A 19,508-nucleotide genomic window follows, 5' to 3' on the forward strand; every position below is an offset into this window, starting at 1 on the left:
CTTCTCCTATACCTTGATTCATCCAGGTATCCACCTTTATGAACTACTCCTAATTGGAAGAAACAGTCATGTTGCTAGCGTGAGTAACTTCATAATTTCCTAGCATTGTACATTGGAGGGGAGAGGTACATACTAAATTTCTAAGGCTGTATTAAATCTCGAGGGATTCTTCCTAGCAGTGGTGTTTCAAGCACTGTAGTACTTATTGATAGATTGGGTGGGGTGTGGGGACACAGGTTGAGGAGGGGCAGAGGTCTAGAAAGTATTTCACGTCAAGTAAGTATGTACAAAAGATTGTCCCTGATGTGAAATAAAAACTCCCCACCGATATTAAAATTTGGTCAGTTTCTAGAACTTCATTGTTAAATGTGACAATATGTTTTTTCATAGTACAAAGCCATATATAATTAAGCATACAAGTCCATATTACTCATTCACCATTTTTATATATAAACATTGGGATTCCTATTGCTTTTAATAGTCTGCATTCTCTTGGAGAAGAAAAATAGAACAACCTCTTCACTGCTTCTAGATTATAGTTCTGATTTTTTTTTCTTTTCTCAAAGCCTATAAATAATCTCTCAATATTTTTGAATCAAAAAAAATCTTATTTATCTTTCATTCCTTTATACTATTGCTAAGTTTTATCTGTTTCTCTGAAGACGAATTTCCAAATTAAGTGCAGTTCTTCTCTGTTCTTATTGAAAAGAGCCTTTCTACAAAGAAGTAAAAGATCTTTCTTTTTTTTTCTTTTCTCTCTACCATTGAAGTAACTGTTTTAGTTTCTCTTGAACAAAGTGACTAACTGTGACGATTCCTCCTTTTCTCCCACATGATGTCCATGACACTGACACTGTCCATCTCCTGTAGCCTGTCCTCCACTATTTTAGCGTGCTTCCTTCTCTTGTCTGGATTTCTGCATTGACCTAGGAAGTCTGCCAGTATGTGTTGATGAAGGACGGGACAGGAAAGGTAAGAAAGAGAGATAATCACTGTCCTATGAGAGAAATACTAAGAGTAGTTTCTCTTTTTCAGTCTCTCCTCCCTTATTTGGCCTAGAATTAAGCAATTGTTAATATCTTCCAAAAATTTACATGTCAAGATGGTTCTTTCACATATATATAAAAAATAAAATATATATGTAATATGTATATGTAAAGTATATATATGTTATATATATATATAATATTTGTTATGTTTACATATGTAAAAAACTGTACAGATTATCAAGATAATTTGAGATTCAATTTGATATTTTATATGTTATTTAGAAATAAAAAGAGAGGCAAGAGCACTTAAACATGGAAAGAAGGTTCTGTATTATAACCCCAAATAACAGTCACTCTCATTAGATTGTTAAACTCTAGGGTAGACCTAGTGGCTATTTGTTATAAAGTGAAGTGGGTAACTTTGATGTAGTGCAACCTATTTTAACTGGATCAGTTGTTTATCAACATGAGAATAGTTTATAAAACATAAAACTAGGTTTTTAGTACCTTTTCCTTAACACTCGTGTGGCCCCTGGGAGTGAACTTCCAAATATGTAAGCTGTTACTTTAGGTTTACAGTTTTAGGGGTTAACATTTACTGTAAAGGATGGGGTTGTGTAATTTGACTAGAGAGTCAGAGAATGAGTGGTCATTTTCGAAGGAGCTAATGTTTATCTTTACTGATAAACTGCTGCAGAATCCCCTTTGAGGAGATTTCCTGGGAAATTTATTAAATGATAAAGTTTAAAAATTTTAATGCCATTTAAGATTACTTTGTTCCGGCTAAGCTAAGCTAAGCTAGTTAAATGTAAAGCATTTTCATATGTAATTTTGCAACATCTGGTTTCTTTTTTACACAAGTCAACAAATATTTATTGAATAGTGAGAGGCAATTTTATATTAGAAAGAAAGCAAACTTTGGGGAATTCCCTGGCCATCCAGTGTTTAGGACTCCATTGCTTCCCCTGTAGTTCATCCCTGGTTGGGGAACTAAGATCCCACAGAGCCGCATGGTTTGGCCAAAAATAAATAAAATTATATAAAAGCTTTGGATCAGATCTAAGTTAGAATTATGGTTAAGCTATATATAGTTCAACTTCAAATACTAAAGAATTATATCTAATTGAGTCAAGATAATTAAAATATGTACTGAACACACAAGGGCTCAAGGAAATGAGAAAGCAGATGGAGCATGCTGGGAGTTATCAGGAGAAACTGCAAAAGAGAGGCCTGAAAGGATTTATATAATTAGGGGTAGGAGACTGTATCAAAAGCATGTTAGCAAATGTGCACATGGCTTGTACAGGGGGGTAAAAAGAAAGTAGGCCTATTTAGGGCTGAGAATCTGCTTGGATAGGTAGAGTGGGACCAGATCCTGGAAAAATTATATTTTGGGGGCTCAGTCATTATTAAGTAGAAGGAGATGATGAAGATTCTGTGATAAGAGATCAACATAACAAGTAAGTCCAATATTTTAGAAAGCTTTAAGTCTTAGATATGTGCAAGCTAAGTTTTAGATCCCCCAAATTTCTCTAACTTAGCTAAAAACAAATATGACCCACAACTAGGATGATAGCAATAGAGTTGAATATTTGGGAATAAATCAGAGGTTTGAAGGTAAGAGTCCATCATTCAGGATTTGTTATGATGAACTGAGGATAGGAGATGATGTTCAGGGAAGTATAAAAAACAATTAATGAATTGGAAGATAGGACTAAAGAAGCTATATGAAAAAGCAGCACAGTGGGATAGGCTAAAAGAGATTTAAGGGACATAGAGGATATGAGTGTTCCAATTGGAATAGTAGAGGAAAGAGAAAAAACACAGGCCCAATAAAGATCTGGCAGGATTTTTTTTTTTTAATCCATACATTGCAAACATATTTATAGCCAAAGATCTTAAATCCAGTCAGAAAAAAAAAAAAAAAAGACATTGTCTTCAAAGGAGTTCAGCAGCTGACTTTTCAAAGCAGCAGAGGAAGCCAGGGACAGTAGAAGGATACCTAAGATATTCTGAGAGAAAATAACTGTCATATCCAGCAAAAATATTTTTCAAGAAAGAAGGCAAAATTAAGGTGTTTCTAGACAACAAAGAGAATTGCTATTACTGGACCGTTTCTAAAAGTCCTTCTCTAAAGGAAGTTCTAAAATATCTATAATTATTTGAGATGCAAAGGAAAATGAGAACAATAAAAATACAAAGGGACTAAATTAAAACACACAAGTTATATGAAAACAATAATATTGAGTTTTTAAAAAAGAGAGAAAATACACAGCAAAGATAGCATGGGAAGGGATTTTAAAGAAATCGAAGTATATTGAGTGTTAGGTCTTTTTTAAATGTAAAAATTGCATATCTTAGAGGTTAAATTGGACTTCCCAGGTGGCTCCGTGGTAAAGAATCTGCCAGCAATGCAAGAGATGTGGGTTTGAGCCCTGAGTCGGAAAGATTCCCTGGAGAAAGAAATGGCAACCCATTCCAGTATTCTTGCCTGGGAGATCCCGTGGACAGAGGAGCCTGGTGGACTGCAGTCCATAGGGTCTCAAAGAGTTGGATACAACTTAGTGACTGAGCACGCACACGCACAGAGGTGGTTAGGAATACCAGACGGAAAATGAGGAGAGATCATGCCCAAGGTCAGCTGTAAAGTAGCTGTTGAATCTCAAGAGTGAAGGAAAGCTCTGTGAAAGAGGAAGTGTAGAAAAAAGTGAGAGCTGATTTTGAAAATTGCGTTTTTAGGGAATAGAAAGAGGAGGAGCCATATACTGATCTGTCATTTCAGTAGGAGGATCTTTTCTATGTTCATTGAAAATAGTGCATTGAGATATTCCAAGAAAAAGAGAAATTCTTATTACTGTAAGTGTTCAAGCAAAGATTTACTGGATAAACATACTGTGGAGGAGATTTCTGCAACGAACAGGAAACTTGACTAGAGAGTCTGCAGAGACTTGTCTCTGCAGTTCTTTTATTCTGGGTAATACCTGAGAAAGAATACTTCCTTCAGTATTTGAGACTACTTCTTTTAGAATCACACATATTTGGTTAGAGTTGCCAGAATCAACCAGTAACGATAACTGTCATGGACATGTTCAAGTGTTACAGGCATGCTCAGTTCTAGGTTCACCGTATGTTTTCACAAACTTGGTCTTAACCACACCTAGAAGTATTGATCAGGCCACGTCTATTCATGTGTGATATTAGACAAGGGATGACATTTAAAATGTTCAAAGACTAGAATGAAGGCACCAGTAATCAGAACAGATGCTGGATATAAAGTAGAACCATACTAGTTTAGCCACACTAGGGCAAGTTGGCTGATTAGAACTAAAGTGAAAACTTCCCGAGGTGTGAAACTTTTTGCATAGTCTTTGTCTACAGGTTGGCTGAAAACATTTTCTTCTAGCCACCAAGATGGTGATTAAAAACAAACTTGGTTGTTGGTAGCTATTTTCTCGAATGTCAGAATAAACATCAAGATGATGTGAGGCTGACGCATTTCCCGAGACTTGGCAGTGCCTCTGACGTGATGAGACAGACTTTAGTTTCAGGTTCTTAAGCCTGTGTCATGCCTTTATGTCAGACCTTACCTGCCATTCTCAACATAATGGCCATACATATATATATGTACCTTTCCTTTGCTGCATGAACCTCTGAAATACAGGGCTGCAAATTTATCATCAGACTTTTATGTTTTTACATGTTTATTCCTTCTTTCACAGATCCTTCTCTATGCTTTTCTTTATATTCTTTTCAGAGATAAAATTTTCAGTTCTCTATTTTCTTTCTAGCTTCCTTCACTCGTTATTTGATGTTATTTCATTAAGGAAAGTGAGAAACTATGAAAGAAAGCCAGAAGAAGATATTTTTGTGAGGATTTTTTTTTTTAACTTAAGCCATTTAAAGTTTTAAACTAAATTGTTGCTAAAGAAAACTAAAAGAATGCTGTATCCTGGGACTCTGGTTCTGTGGGAATACTGAGGTAAAATTAAGACTCTGAGGATGTTAAAAAGAGGCTCTAAGAACCACAAGAACAAAGATGGTCAGCCTTGTGAGTTCCAAGCTCAGTTCTGTTAGCAGTGTCCTATGAACACACAGCTAAATGCATAAGAGAAGAGTGCAGGTACGCGTTAAATTTTATTTTACTTTTTTTAGTATTCACATGTTCAGAATTCAAAATGGTACACAGTGAAGTCTCTTTCCTGCCTCTTACACCACAGCCACCCAGTTCCTAGAGTCACCAGAGACACTTTCTGCACATGGAAGTAATATGTAGACACAGTTCTTCTCCACCCTTCTCTACACAAATGGTAGCTTACCACATACTCCATGGTACCCCTGGATGCCACTGTTTGGTGCATATTTACGTGTGTCTGTATGGTATACAGTGTATCCTCAGGAAATGTCACAATAAATATTCTGCTTTAAAGATTTCTATGTTTTAATTTTATTTTGTTCCTTTTCTCTCAAATTAACTTTGATTCTAGATTTACTACCAGAGGCATAAAGGAAAAGGGATGAAAAAAATAGCTTCCCAAATTAAAAGCTGGAAGGGCAGGGACCAGCAGTATTCTCTGGATAGCTCAAGGCCTTCTGTGCCTTTGTGTGATTGGATCTGTGCTGCAGTAGTTCCAAGAATACAGTAGGCCTTCTTGAATGGCAGATGACAGCCGAGGCTGTGGACCGTTGACTTTGGGGAATTTTAACAATAAGAGTCATGTGATTACTCTGCCTCAGCAGGGCCTTCAGCACCTAAATGTGAAGCTTCTCTTAGTTAGCACCAAGGAAGTCCCAAGGACTGTCAGAATATAATAGATAGAAGATGGTGGATGGAAGGCTTTGTAATGGTAAAATGCTCTACAGTATGCTGTATTGGACTAGATTTGAGCCGTTACCTGCAGCTGATGAGCTCCAAAAAGAGCGAAACCTATTAGGTCCTGCAGTACTGGCTTAAGATAGTATAAAATCTTGATTATTCTCCATTTGTGTGCTCTTTGGTTTTGTCATATTTTGTATTGGGGAAGGGAACAGCTCCTATTTAGTCTGTTGAGCTTGTGTATTTCCTCTTTAGTCCATTCTTCTCAGAAGTGAACTGAATGAGATCATCCCCAGAAGAAATATGATCAAGTCTGATTTGATTATGACCCTGTCTAATCCAAATGGCCAGGTTTTTCTATCTAGGCAATCTCATCTACTGCTGTAAAAGTGCTGAACTTAATGTGCCAGCAAATTTGGAAAACTCAGCAATGGCCACAAGACTGGGAAAAGGTCAGTTTTCATTCCAGTTCCAAAGAAAGGCAATGCCAAAGAATGCTCAAACTACTGTACAGTTGCACTCATCTCACATGCTAGTAAAGTAATGCTCAAAATTCTCCAAGCCAGACTTCAACAGTTTGTGAACCGTGGACTTCCAGGTGTTCAAGCTGTATTTAGAAAAGGCAGGGGAACCAGGGATCAAATTGCCAACATCCGCTGGATTATCAAAAGAGCAAGAGAGTTGCAGAAAAGCATCTGTTTCTGCTTTGTTGACTATGCCAAAACCTTTGACTGTGTGGATCACCACAAACTCTGGAAAATTCTTAAAGAGATGGGAATACTAGACCATCTTACCTGCCTCTTGAGAAATCTATATGCAGGTCAGGAAGCAACAGTTAGAACTGGACATGGAACAACAGACTGGTTCCAGATCAGGAAGGGAGTACGTCAAAGCTGTATACTGTCACCCTGCTTATTTAACTTCTATGCAGAGTACATCATGAGAAATGTTGGGCCGGATGAAGCACAAACTGGAATCAACATTGCCGGGAGAAATATCAATAACCTCAGATATGCAGATGACACCACCCTTATGGCAGAAAGTGAAGAAAAACTAAAGAGCCTCTTGAAAGTGAAAGAGGAAAGTGAAAAAGCTGACTTAAAACTCAACATTCAGAAAACTAAGACCATGGCATCTGGGCCCATCACTTCATGGCAAATAGATGGGAAACAGTGGGAACAGTGCAAACTTTATTTTTGGGGGCTCCAAAATCACTGCAGATGGTGACTGCAGCCATGAAATTAAAAGACACTCCTTGGGAGAAAAGTTATGACCAACCTAAATAGCATATTAAAAAGCAGAGACATTACTTTGCCAACAAAGGTCCGTCTAGTCAAGGCTATGGTTTTTCCAGTGGTCATGTATGGATGTGAGATTTGGACTGTGAAGAAAGCTGAGCGCTGAAAAATTGATGCTTTTGAACTGTGGTGTTGGAGAAGACTCTTGAGAATCCCTTGAACTGCAAGGAGATCCAACCAGTCCATCCTAAAGGAATCAGTCCTGAATATTCATTGGAAGGACTAATGCTGAAGCTGAAACTCCAGTACTTTGGCCACCTGATGTGAAGAACTGACTCATTGGAAAAGACCCTGATGCTGGAAAAGATTGAAGGCAGGAGGAGAAGGGAATGACAGAGGATGAGATGGTTGGATGGAATCACTAACTCAATGGACATGAGTCTGAGTAAACTCCGGGAGTTGGTGATGGACAGGGAGGCCTGGTGTGCTGCAGTCCATGGGGTTGCAAAGAGTCGGACACAACTGAACTGAACCTCATCTACCCTGATTGCTTTGTTTGCCGCAATAAATCAGCCAAACTAACTTATCTTCCCTACCTCTCCTTCCCTCCATCCTACATGCTACACAACACCACACATACACTCGTTCCCAGGCAAAAACTTATCATCTTTCTTATATTCCTCACTTGGTTGTTCAAGTACAGTCCTCCCAGACACACAAACCAAAAACCTAAGAGGTACTGTCTACTATTTATTCTTTCTCACCACCTCCCACAGAAACAAAGAACAACTAGCCATAAAACCCTGAAGACTTGCCTGTGGAATATGTCTTAAGCGGGCCTCCTTTCCAGACCCTCAGTTACAGCCTGTTTCAGGCCTTTATACCACTTTGGGGAACCACTGCAATAGCTGCTCAGGTAGCTTCCCTGTCTCTACTTTCTCCTCTTTTTTTTTTAAACTATCTCCACTTCTAGGGTGACCTCTTCAAAGACCAAATATGGTCATATCATTCCCTTCCTTGAAACTCTTCAGTGACTCACCCGTGAGATAGAGTTCATGTTCCTCAGCCTGGTGTACTGAAGCTTTTCTTGGTCCTAACTCTTCCCTTCTTGACAGTTCTGCAGGTTCCTGCTTTTACTTCCCAGATTGGCTGTGTGTTTTGTTAGTTGTGGTTGTACCACCCATTGTCCTCCTGGAATTCCTGCTCCCTGAATCCATCCTATCGTTCCCATCCATTAGTAGGCTAGAGCCAACTCCTACCTGCTAGGGAGAACTGGTCAGTTGTTAAATATTCAGGAATTTTGCAAGCCAGTTTTTAACTTGAAAAGCAGCCATGTTGGGGGTATTTATGCCATACATATCAGCAAATATTATAAATCAGAACTCCCTTTTACCTGCACGCCTGTGAAATCCCACCCCACTGCAGCATACCACAACCCCATCCAAATTCTGGCTTAGGTGGTGCCTCTTTAAAATCTTGTCTGCTCAACCCTCTTCCCTCCACACACAAAAATATTAGTTGCTATTTATAAACACTTTGCATACTTTATTGTAGCATTTTGTCACCTTATAGTGTAACTCTTTGTTTGCATGTCACTTTTTAATGCTAATCACCTGAGTTCCTATGGGCAGAGTCTATGTCTCACTTTTCTTTGCATCTGTCATTCATTCATTCCTTCAGCATTCATTGAGTTGACACTTCATATGTACCAGACACTGTTCTCAGAGTACAAAGATGGAAGGATCTTTGTACTCTGAGAACAGTAAGAAGTCCATAGCCTAGTCCATGGGAGGAGGGAAATCCAAATAGTCCGTTATAATTTAAATCCAAGTACATTGCTAGAAGTCTGTATAAGACACCTTGAAGCCTGGAGGGAAAAAACCCTACTCAGGGTAATGAGGAAGTCTTCACAGCACAGGTAAGACTTAAAGGATGAACAGAAATTTGTTGCCTGTAAATAGGTGCTACAGTTAGTATTTTTATAGATAGAATTTTTAATAGAAAATTTTCCCACTCTGGACAGTACACAAGGTTCTTTGTTTCAGAGTAAATAGCAGTTTTATGTGAAAACCCTGTGTAAATGTCTATGAATTAGTCATTCTTTGAATGAGCAGAGAAAGCACTGAATACTGTGTCTGTAATGTTGTGTAGCAAGCCATCCCTAAACCCCATAGCCTAGAGCCATAACAATTTATTATTTCTCACTCATTTAGGCAGTTCTGATTTGAGCAAGCTGGGCCCACTTATGCATCTGCCAGTTGCCTGGCAAATCAGCCAGGGCCTGGCTGGTTTAGGATGCCCTTGACTAAGTCAACTCAGCTCTCTTCCACAAGTCTTTCCCAGTGCTTTCACAGCGTGGCTCAAACAAGTTCCCATGGTGGTGGCCCGAGCCCAAGAGAGAAATGAAACCTGCAAGTGTTGATGTATGTGCAGGGCTCTACTTTCCTCACACTTAACTGCTGTCCCCTTAACTAAAGCAAATACACGATCAAGTCCAGAGTGAGCATGAGAGAAAGAGACACAGGGAAGTGTGAAAAATTGAGGCCACTGTAGCAGGCAGCCTGCCGCAGACACATACTCTGTGTAAGCTCTGTTCTAGACCTTGTGTTACCCTGCAGGTGTTAACAGTACTTGCCAATGAATTTGCTTCCAGTTGGTTGGATGCTCTGTGGTAATCATGAACAAACTTCTCTGGGCAGTCTAGACCCGTTCATCTTACTTCAGTTTAGGGTCTCATTTTTGTCCCACTATTGAAATGACATTTATTATTTGGGATGCTGAAGAAATCAAAGAATGTCTGTGTCTCATTAAGGGGCTTCCCTGGTGGCTCAGCAGTAGAGAATCCACCTGCCAGTGCAGGAGAGACCGGTTCAGTCTCTGGGTCAGCAAGATCCCCTGCCGGAGGAGATGGCAACCCACTCCAGTATTGCCTGGGAAATCCCATGGACAGGAGCCTGATAGGTTACAGTCCATAAGGTCACAGAAGCGCCAGCCGTGACTTAGTGACTGAACAGCAACAATGTCATATTAAACTCCTTTGCATGTTCTGGTCACTTAGGTTTTTTTCACTGCAAAGCCATGGTGTCCACAACAAGGAGAACACATCTTGCAGAGGTTTAAAAAAACATGTGTTTCAAGTTCCTTTGTTGGGGAATTCCCTGCGATCTGGTGGTTAGGACTTGGTGCTTTCACTGCTGTGGCCCAGGTTCAATCCCTGGTCAGGGAACTAAGATCCCACAAGCTGTGTGACGCGACCCAGAAAAAAGTTCAACTATTTAATCTCTGATTTAACATTTTAATAAGCTAGATTTTTCATGCAAAACTTCAAACTGAGAGAAATCAGTCCATCTGTGCAAAGCAAACTGATTTTATTTATTGAGGCCTTAGGAACAAAATAGCCCCTTTTTACTTTTAACTAGTAGCCTTGGGAATAGGAAACATTAACATTTCATAGAATGTGTTCTTTTGGGTCTTTCTGCAGAAGTGACTAAAACATCCAAGATTCAAACTTGATTTTGTTTGTTTTTAATAAGATTCATATGATCCTTGTTTTTTTTTCATCATCATCATTGGTGAGAATGGGAAAGGGAGCTGGAGGGGCCAGTTACAGTAGAAGGGCCGTGGACAGAGACAGGATTGAGACAAGTGGACAAGTGGAGGAATGTTAGAAGGGGTCACTGAAGTGGAAAAGCAGGTGACCAGGTCAAAAATAAACCTACAGAGCTAACTTATGGACAAGAAGTCGGAGCTGCAGAATGTGCCTCCTACTTGGACCCCAAAAGGAAGGTCAGTGTGACATGAAAGATCACATAGGGTTCTTGTTGATTTCACTCTGTATCTTAGTGTTTCTGCTAGGTTTGCACACAGGTTACCTGCTCCCAGCACCAGGTGGAAGGGCTTATTGCAGTTGTCAAAAACCACTGAAGGTAGGGCAGGGAACTAGTTAATGAAAGCAGCTGCCTGAAGAAAGACTTCATGTTCAAAATTTTTTAAAGGAAATAATAACCAAGAAAATTATTTTTTTTCACAATTTAAGATGTTGATTTTAAAAACAAGAGACTGTTAAAATAGATCACTCTACAGACATAAATTCAGCTTTGCATTGGCTACTTTCAAAATAATCCAAAGTCTTCTCACTGGAGGGTGTCGTAGGAGGGCACGAGCAGAGCGCTCTGGGTTCCGCCCCGGCTCCGCCCTTGCTTACTGCCTGCCTCTCCGGTGAAGAGCTGTATCCTGAAGGCTTTGGGACTTGAAGATCTTTGGGGACACTGTCAGCTCCCACATGCTGGCTTGTTCTTTGGGTCTGAGGTTGTGGTAGGTCCTCACCTCAGTTACCCTGTAATTTTGATCTCTTCTAGAGTAAAATGAGTGGGGTGGGGGAGGTGTTTATACGGGTATAGTATTGGTGGCACGAGGGTCAAAAGAGGCTCCGTATAGACCCAAGTGTAAACCTTCAGTTACTGCCTGCGTTTGCCACTAGATGGCGATCAGATATTTGATCCGAGATCGCCGGATTTAAGACTTGACTTTAGCCAAGACCCCCAAAATTGACCGTTTAAAGAAATGAAGAAACTGTAAGCCAGTGCTGTAACTCATGCGTGTCCTAAGCCCTGTCAAACTAACCAGCAGTAGTTTAAGCAGTGAAGGGCTTCCCTGGTAGCTCAGCGGTAAAGAATCCGCCTGCTACTGCTGGAGACCTGGATTCAATCCCTGGGTCGGGAAGTCCCCGTGGAGAAGGAAAGGCAACCCTCTCCAGTATTCTTGCCTGGGAAATCTCATGGACAGAGAAGCCTGGCAGGCTACAGTCCATGGAGTTGCAAAGAGTCAGACACGACTTAGCAACTAAACAACAATAAGCAGTAAAAAGGTAGAGTTACTGGAACGTCTCTGACAGTCCAGTTAAGACTCTATGCTTACAATTCAGGAAACACAGATATGATCTCAGATCAAAGAACTAAGATCCCACATGCTGTGTGCCCTCCCCACCAAAAAAGTTACCCATAGTTTATACTTTAGGTGTAGTTACATAAGGTTAGGAATCTTACCGAGGAGAAGGATGTGATAAAATCATGATGCATATAAAGTGAGCAACAGAGAATTGATGAATTTATCAAATACCAGTATACTTGAGTGAAGGACCATTCTTTTATTTTTTAAGTTAAGTTTTAAATTTAATTTTATGTTTTTATTGAAGTATAGTTGAATTACAGTGTTGTGTTAATGCTATACAGCAAAAGTGACTCAGTTATACATGTATCTACATTCTTTTTCCCATTATGGTTTATCACTGAATATTGAATATAGTTTCCTGTACTATACAGTAGGACCTTGTTTATCAGTTCTGTATATACCAATTTGCATCTATCTGCTAATCTCAAACTCCCAATCCAGCCCTCTCACACACTCTCCCTCTTGGCAGACACCAGTCTATTCTCTACAAGGACCATTCTTTGAAACCTTAAAATTGATAAAGATAAAGAGATGTAAACATGTTATTAACACTAGAGGAGCTGCCTTGTAGAAATATGAAAGTTCATATTTCTTTAGTTCAGTAAGTTAGAGTAACTGTATGTATGAAAGGTCTATCAGTGAACATAATGAGAAATGCTTAGGGAATATCTCTGAGCTCTGGATGTGACATCAAGAGAGACATCTGAGTCCTTCTATGTCAGGGGTTAGCAAACTTTTTGTGAAGAGTCAGCAAATATTTTAGGCTAATAGACTGCTTTAGGCTTACTGTCCATTCAACTCTGCCATTATTGTGTGAGGTAGCCATATACAATATGTAAATGATGGGTATGGCTGTGTTCTAATAAAACTATTTATAAAAACAAGCAGTGATCAAGATGTGGCCAGGTTCCATAGTTTGCTGACCTGTTTGTGGGTGAAAGCTAGGGTTCATAAGTATTTCTCCTTTCTAGACTTCAGTCGTTGGCTTCTGTCAAATAAGGAGTTGGATTAGATGATCTCTGCTGTTTTTCACATTTTATGTCCTTTAGTACCTCTCACTGAAGCTAAATGATTCACAAGAGTGACCCAGAGTGGTATTTCTTTTATTTTTAAGATCGAGTTTTTTAAAAATCAAGCTTGAACAAGTTTGTAAGTTTCTAGAGCAGGATTTCTCAACCTTGACACAGTTGGGGCTGGGTAGTCCTTTGTCGTAGGGGAGCTGCCCTGCACATTGTTGGATGTTTCGCAGCATCTCTAGACTCCTTATCTACTAGATGTCAGTTCAGTAGCACACCCCAACCCCATGAGTTATGACAACCAAAAATGTCTCTAGACATTGCCAGATGTTCCCTGGGAAACACAATAACCTCCACTTGAGAACTACAGCTCTAGAGAATTTAAGAATAACTGGAAAAAGAACGGAAATGGAAATCAGGCCGTGTAACCCAGGATGGCCACCAAGATAATAACCATACTTCTTTAGGAACAGGACCAAAAAAGCTAAAACCTAGAGGAACAACCAGCATATTAGAAGGAGAAAGACAATGAGAAATTTTATTGACCCAATCAAGAGGGGCTGGAAAGTTGGTAACAGATGACTTTTTAATATTGACTTAGGTCATTTTCTTGAAGGTGTTCCTAAAACCGTTGAACCAAAATAGAGGGCTACCTATAATAGGTGACTGAAAAGTTAAACTAGAACACAGAAACATGGATGAAGAGAAATATAAAAAAGACCGCTACTAAGGAATACCAAGAATACTTACTTTTCACTATTTTATATTGTTTGATGAGACCTCTAGCAGAAAGAAGTCATACTGAGTGAATTTATTGCCCCTTATCTATGGGTCCTAGTATTTTGTTTTGCTTTGGATAAGTCAAAGTGTGGTTTATTCCTACAGTAGAATATTATTTAGTAGAGAAAATGCATCACAGCTTCACACAACTGCATAGATGGATCCTTGAAGCTAAGTTTTAAATGTCAGTAAAGCTGGTCCTTTAATAAGTCCAGATCACATAGCCAGCTTGGAAGTTAGTTACAATTAAAAGCCAAAATCATCTCTATTCGTTAATAAGGGTGCCCTTGATTTCTGTCTACCTTTTATTTATACCCGTGTGTTTTTGAACTGTGGTGCTGTAGAAGACTCTTAAGAGTCTCTTGGACAGCAAAGAGATCAAACCAGTCAATCCTAAACGAAATCAACCCTGAATATTCATTGGAAGGACTGATGCAGAAGCTCCAATGCTTGGGCCACCTGATGCAAAGAGCCAAATCATTGGAAAAGACCCTGATTCTAGGAAGGATTGAGGGCAGGAGAAGGGGCAACAGAGGATGAGATGGTTGGATGGCATCACCAACTTAATGCACGTTGAGTCTGAGCAAACTTCAGGAGATAGAGAAGGACAGGGATTCCTGGCGTGCTGCAGTCCATGGGATCGCAAAGAGTCAAGACACGACTTAGGGACTGAACAATAACAACATATTCTTTTAGGAATTCATCCTCTTCCAAGTGTGAGTGATATTAATCATACCCAACAAGCCCTGATCATCCAACTCACTTTGTACAAGAAATTTTTTTGTCTTGTTTCTTAAATTCCTTACAATGACTTTAAGCCAGGGCGATGTTTTCTAAACAATGATCTAAGAGATCTAGAAATGTTAATTCTAGTCTCAGGTTCTAGTTTTGACTTGCTTTGTGACTTGGGGCTGTCTCTTCCTTGCTGAGGAAATGTTTTATTTATCTGTAAAGTAGTAGAGAGATCACCCAACTCTAGTCCTTAGAATGGCTATACAGGAATCATCTTCGAGGGCTTGTTTAAAATTTATATTTCTGTGCTTCATTCCTGGTATTAATTCTGTAGTCTAGGGTAAAGCCTAGGAAGCCCAGGTGAGTCTAGTGTATGGTCATGTTTGAGTACAATTAGAGTGATCTCTAAGGTCCTTTCAATTCTTAAAATACTGTGGTTATATGAAACATATTAATATATTTCCTTAAATGTCCTTTATTATATTATTTTCTAAAAGCTTTTTTATATTCTGCAAGAAGTAATTGAGATTACTACATGGTGGTATACCCCTCATATGCTCATTGGTACAGTTTTACATAAACTTGGTTTGCTATAATGTGGTCAACTTATGGCTTACGTGATAATCTTGATCCACAAAATGTATTTGAAGATGGTTTCTCTTTTTCGCTAGGATGCTGTATCTTAGTGTCTTTGTTCTCAATCTTGGATTTTGAGAAAGATTAAGTAGTTTGATATCCTGATTTCTGTATAACTATAAAGTGGAATAAAATTAGAAATTCTTTGTGGTGGTTAATTTTTTTGTTTTTCTTTAATTTACAGAATGCTCTTTTCAGTTGCATTAGCAGAAATGAAAGTAAGTATATTATAAGTGGTTTTACCAGCAATCTAAAGAGCAAAACACAGCTTACAGAATATGATTTAGCTATTATAAATACTGCCAACACTTTGCTACTATAACAGTGTGTTGCTAAACCATCTGAAAGAATGTGCAAACGGCAGGATTCTGATAGGCTGCTTCCTCTGGAGCATTCGAGCCATGTCTTAGTTGGAGATTTACAAAGCAGATAATAGTGCTGGGTGTTTTAGAGGAAGATCATGCCCCACTTGGATAACTTTCAGAAGTTGAGCACACATAATATAATGTAAAATAATACAGCAGTTGCTGAGGGCTACCTCAGTTTCTTCCAGATATTCACTGACTGCTTGCTTTGTGCAGGGAAGATACACATCTTGAAAGCATAATCTGTACACAAAGAACCCTGGGACGTGGTAGGTATGGGCTGGAGTTACTGAGAACGTGCTGTGGGAGTTCAGAAGGAGAGATCACCTCCCGCAGGGTGTTTAGAAGTAACTTTGTGGAGTTGGTACCTGAACTGGGCCTAGAAGGACAGACATGACGTGAACAGTAGAGATTGGAGGAAGGGCATTCTAGGTGAAGGAAACAATGAGAGCAGTTGGAGATGGGGAAACACATCTGAGGAGCAAAGAGTTGTTTAGATGGGCTTGGTAGTGGGTATATTAAAATATCAGAAACATTAGCTGTCTGTACTTTATTTGCTACCCTTTCTTATTGGGATTTAGTTCAAGATTTCCCAGATAGTCTTTGACACATAGTTTTATGCTCTCCCACACTGCAGGGAAGCCAGCCTCATGGGGCAATCCTTCTCCCATTCTCACTTGTCTCTCTGTCCTCAGCATCCATCACCTCTACCCTCAGTTTTAGCCTCATTGAGGTTGACAGTGATAAATGTAGCCGTGAATGGAAACAGTCTTGTCTTGCTGTTAGTTTGGTACTAGTTGAGTTCATTTGTATATAATTTTATCATTATTTCTGGAAGCCGCCTGAATTCCCTGTTCTATAAAAGTCACAGAAACCTGAGTCTGGTTGCTCCGCGCTGCTGCCATAGCCATCCCTAATAATTATCGGAGATTTCCCACCTGCCTTTTTCTTAACCTTTTATGCCATGCCTCTATCTTTTTGTCTCCCTTCGGCCTCCCACAGACCCCTTAGCCTTTCCTGTGAGGGCCTCTTGCTCCTCTTCATTATAAATCCCACATCTTCACCCCTAGCCACTCATCCTGCTCTTCCCAGATAAATTAAATGGCCTACTTTGATATTTAAAAATATGTAAATCAAGAATCACTTATTTTAAATGCGGGTTTTACTTTTCAGTATTGAAGCAGGTCATATCAGTTATGAGTTGAGAACTTTCAATTTAGTCCTAGTCTTGGAGATTTTTAAGCAGCATAAAACTTTTGGGATTTTGTTTCCTGATAGACACATATAATTTGCAAATTTATGAAATGATCCTGATGTCTCTTAGTTTTTATTGGTCCTATTTTATAAAGGAGATATTTGGAGTTTTGTTATCTTGGTATGTTCAATTTTTTTTTTTTTTTTTTTTGCTTTGCTTTGTTTTTGAATCTTTACTAATCTGACATGGAAAGACGCTGTCCAGTGGGTCTCACCATGGGTGCTGTTAACTTTTGGGAGACAGTTTGATTGTATGAGACTGTCCTGTACATTTCAGAGCATTTAACAGCCCAGACCCCATGTATTAAATGCCAGCAGATATCCTCAAGTTATTATGAAAACCAAAAATACTTCCACATGCATTCAAGTTTTCCCATGGGCTGGTACTGTTGCTGCTGAGGATCACGGCATTGTAGATTATAAGTTGACAAAATATGAATTTCTCAGACCATTGACCTCCTGAATGTCCCCATGGCTGTGCTTACAGTAGTTCTGACTTTAAGTACCTGTCTTCTACAGCATGGTTTTATTTCTCAAATTCAAAAAGACACAAATTGTTTCATCATTATTATGATGATTGAATGTTGGTGAATGGCTGATTTCATTTCACTGTCATCTTTTTTTCCCTCTAGTGGGCTCAGTTTGTTGCAGTTATGCAGGCCATCACACAAACTGCCGAGAATACTGTCAAGCCATTTTTCGAACAGATTCTTCTCCCGGTCCTTCTCAGATCAAAGCAGTGGAAAATTATTGTGCCTCTATTAGTCCACGATTAATACACTGTGTGAACAATTACACCCAGTCTTATCCAATGAGGAACCCAACAGATAGTAAGTAAAAGCCATATGTATTCCTCTCATTTCATCTTTGGTAAAATAATTTGTAAAAAGGAAATAAATTCTTGAAGATGTCTATAGTCTGGGTCATTTGGGAAACACCAGACCTCCTTTGGTCTTTAGATTTGGCAGATTGGTCATTTTTGTCGTAGCTAAACAATGCCAAGAAAGACAGAGCTGTTGAGGGCATGAAGAAACAGGCCCTCTCTATCCTGAAGGGGGACAATTCATTGGTGTGGGTGTTTTGGTGGGGGCGGGGGGGCGGAATTTGGGCTATGGCCATGAGCATTTCAAATAACCATACCTTTTAGTCTAGTTATTCCATTTCTCAGAATTTGTCCTTTAAGAAATCTTATAGATTTGTAAAAACACATCAATTCATATAAAGGATGTTTGCTACAACATTGCTAGTAATAGAGAAAAACTAGAAAGAACCTAAACATCCACCGATAGGGTGTTGATTAAAATTGGTTAAATAAACTACATATCTCTATAATAACAACATTATACAACCTGCATAAAGGGAGATGTATGTTATGTAGATCCATGAAGTTAGAATACTGCCTCCCACCATACACAAAAATAAACTCAAAATGGCTTAAAGATTTAATTATAAGACATGATGACATAAAACTAAAAGAGAATATAGGCAAAATATTCTTTGACATAAATCATAGCAATATTTTCTTATATAAGTTTCCCAAGGCAAAAGAAATAAAAGCAAAATAAACAAATGGGACCTAATGAAACTTATAAGCGTTTGCACAGCAAAGAAAACCATAAGCAAAATAAAAAGACAACTTACAGACTGGAAGAAAAATATTTGCAAAAGAATGTGACCAACGAGGGTTTAATTTCTAAAATATATAGACAGCTCATACAACTCAATATCAAAAAATATAAACTAATCAAAAAATATACAGAAGGCCTAAATAGAGATGTTTTTCTAAAGAAAACATACAGATGGCCAACAGGCACATGAAAAAATGCTCAAGATCGCTAATTATTAGAGAAAAACAAATCAGAACTACAATGAGAGAAAAAAAACCTAGAGTGAGGTATCACTTCACACCAGTCAGAATGGTCATCATCAAAAAGTTTGCAAATAATATAATACATGCTGAAGAGGGTGTGAAAAAAAGGGAACCCACCTACACTGTTGGTGGGAATTTAAATTGGTACAGCCACTATGCAGAACAGTATGGAGTTTCCTTACAAAACTAAAAATATGATCAGCAATTCCACTCCTGGATATATATGTGGAAAAGATGAAAGCTCTAATTTGAAAAGAACCATACTAGCACTTGTGTTTGTTTTTGTTTCATTTGTAGACAAAGACTTACGTAGATAGGTGCAAAAATAAATCCTCTTTTGCAACCCGGAACTCATTGTTCTGTATGAGATTTGTTACAGATAAGAAGGAACATGATATACAAAACAGATATTATGGGTGTCTATTGGTGAATGTAAAGATTTTTTCCAGGGCTATAGAGCTGATACTTTTCTCTCATATATTAAGGTTTTAAATTATTAGCTGTATTGATCTAGTTGTTAGTTTTAATGTTGACATAAAACAAGAAAAGAAAAGAAACATGCCTGCTAGTGTCCAAAGCAGCATTATTTAGAATAACCAAGACATGGAAAAAACCCAGGTGTTCACCAACAGATGAATGGATAAAGAAAATGTGATAACATACAATGTTAGCTTTGTAAAGCCTATAAATCATTTTTTTCATTTAGATGTGATCAGACTTAAAGTAACTGACTAATTAAGCAAAACTGGCAAAAGGCTTGTAAGCCAGATGCCAGTGTTTTGACTTACCCTGGGATATTCAAAGACTTGCTTTTGTAAACTCAAAAGCAGTGCTATGCCTCGTTTGGCCAGATTCTAACTAAGGC

At 38.7% G+C, this 19,508-nt stretch overlaps 1 protein-coding gene and 1 non-coding gene across 2 annotated transcripts in view; both read left to right on the forward strand.

Moving 5' to 3' along the window:
• RECK (reversion inducing cysteine rich protein with kazal motifs) overlaps positions 1–19,508 on the forward strand; it is a 77,314-nt gene that overhangs the window by 22,012 nt on the left and 35,794 nt on the right. Inside the window, exons 7-8 of the mRNA XM_065908239.1 lie at positions 15,339–15,372; positions 17,406–17,603. Coding sequence (XP_065764311.1) covers positions 15,339–15,372; positions 17,406–17,603 — 232 coding nt within the window. The remainder of the gene's footprint in view (positions 1–15,338; positions 15,373–17,405; positions 17,604–19,508) is intronic.
• On the forward strand, positions 18,909–19,037 carry LOC136148802 (small nucleolar RNA SNORA40). The gene has a single exon (XR_010659573.1). It is a non-coding gene; the product is annotated as a small nucleolar RNA SNORA40 (small nucleolar RNA).

This window comes from Muntiacus reevesi, chromosome 17 (genome assembly GCF_963930625.1).
Source record: "Muntiacus reevesi chromosome 17, mMunRee1.1, whole genome shotgun sequence".
In the NCBI taxonomy this organism is placed as follows: Eukaryota; Metazoa; Chordata; class Mammalia; order Artiodactyla; family Cervidae; genus Muntiacus; species Muntiacus reevesi.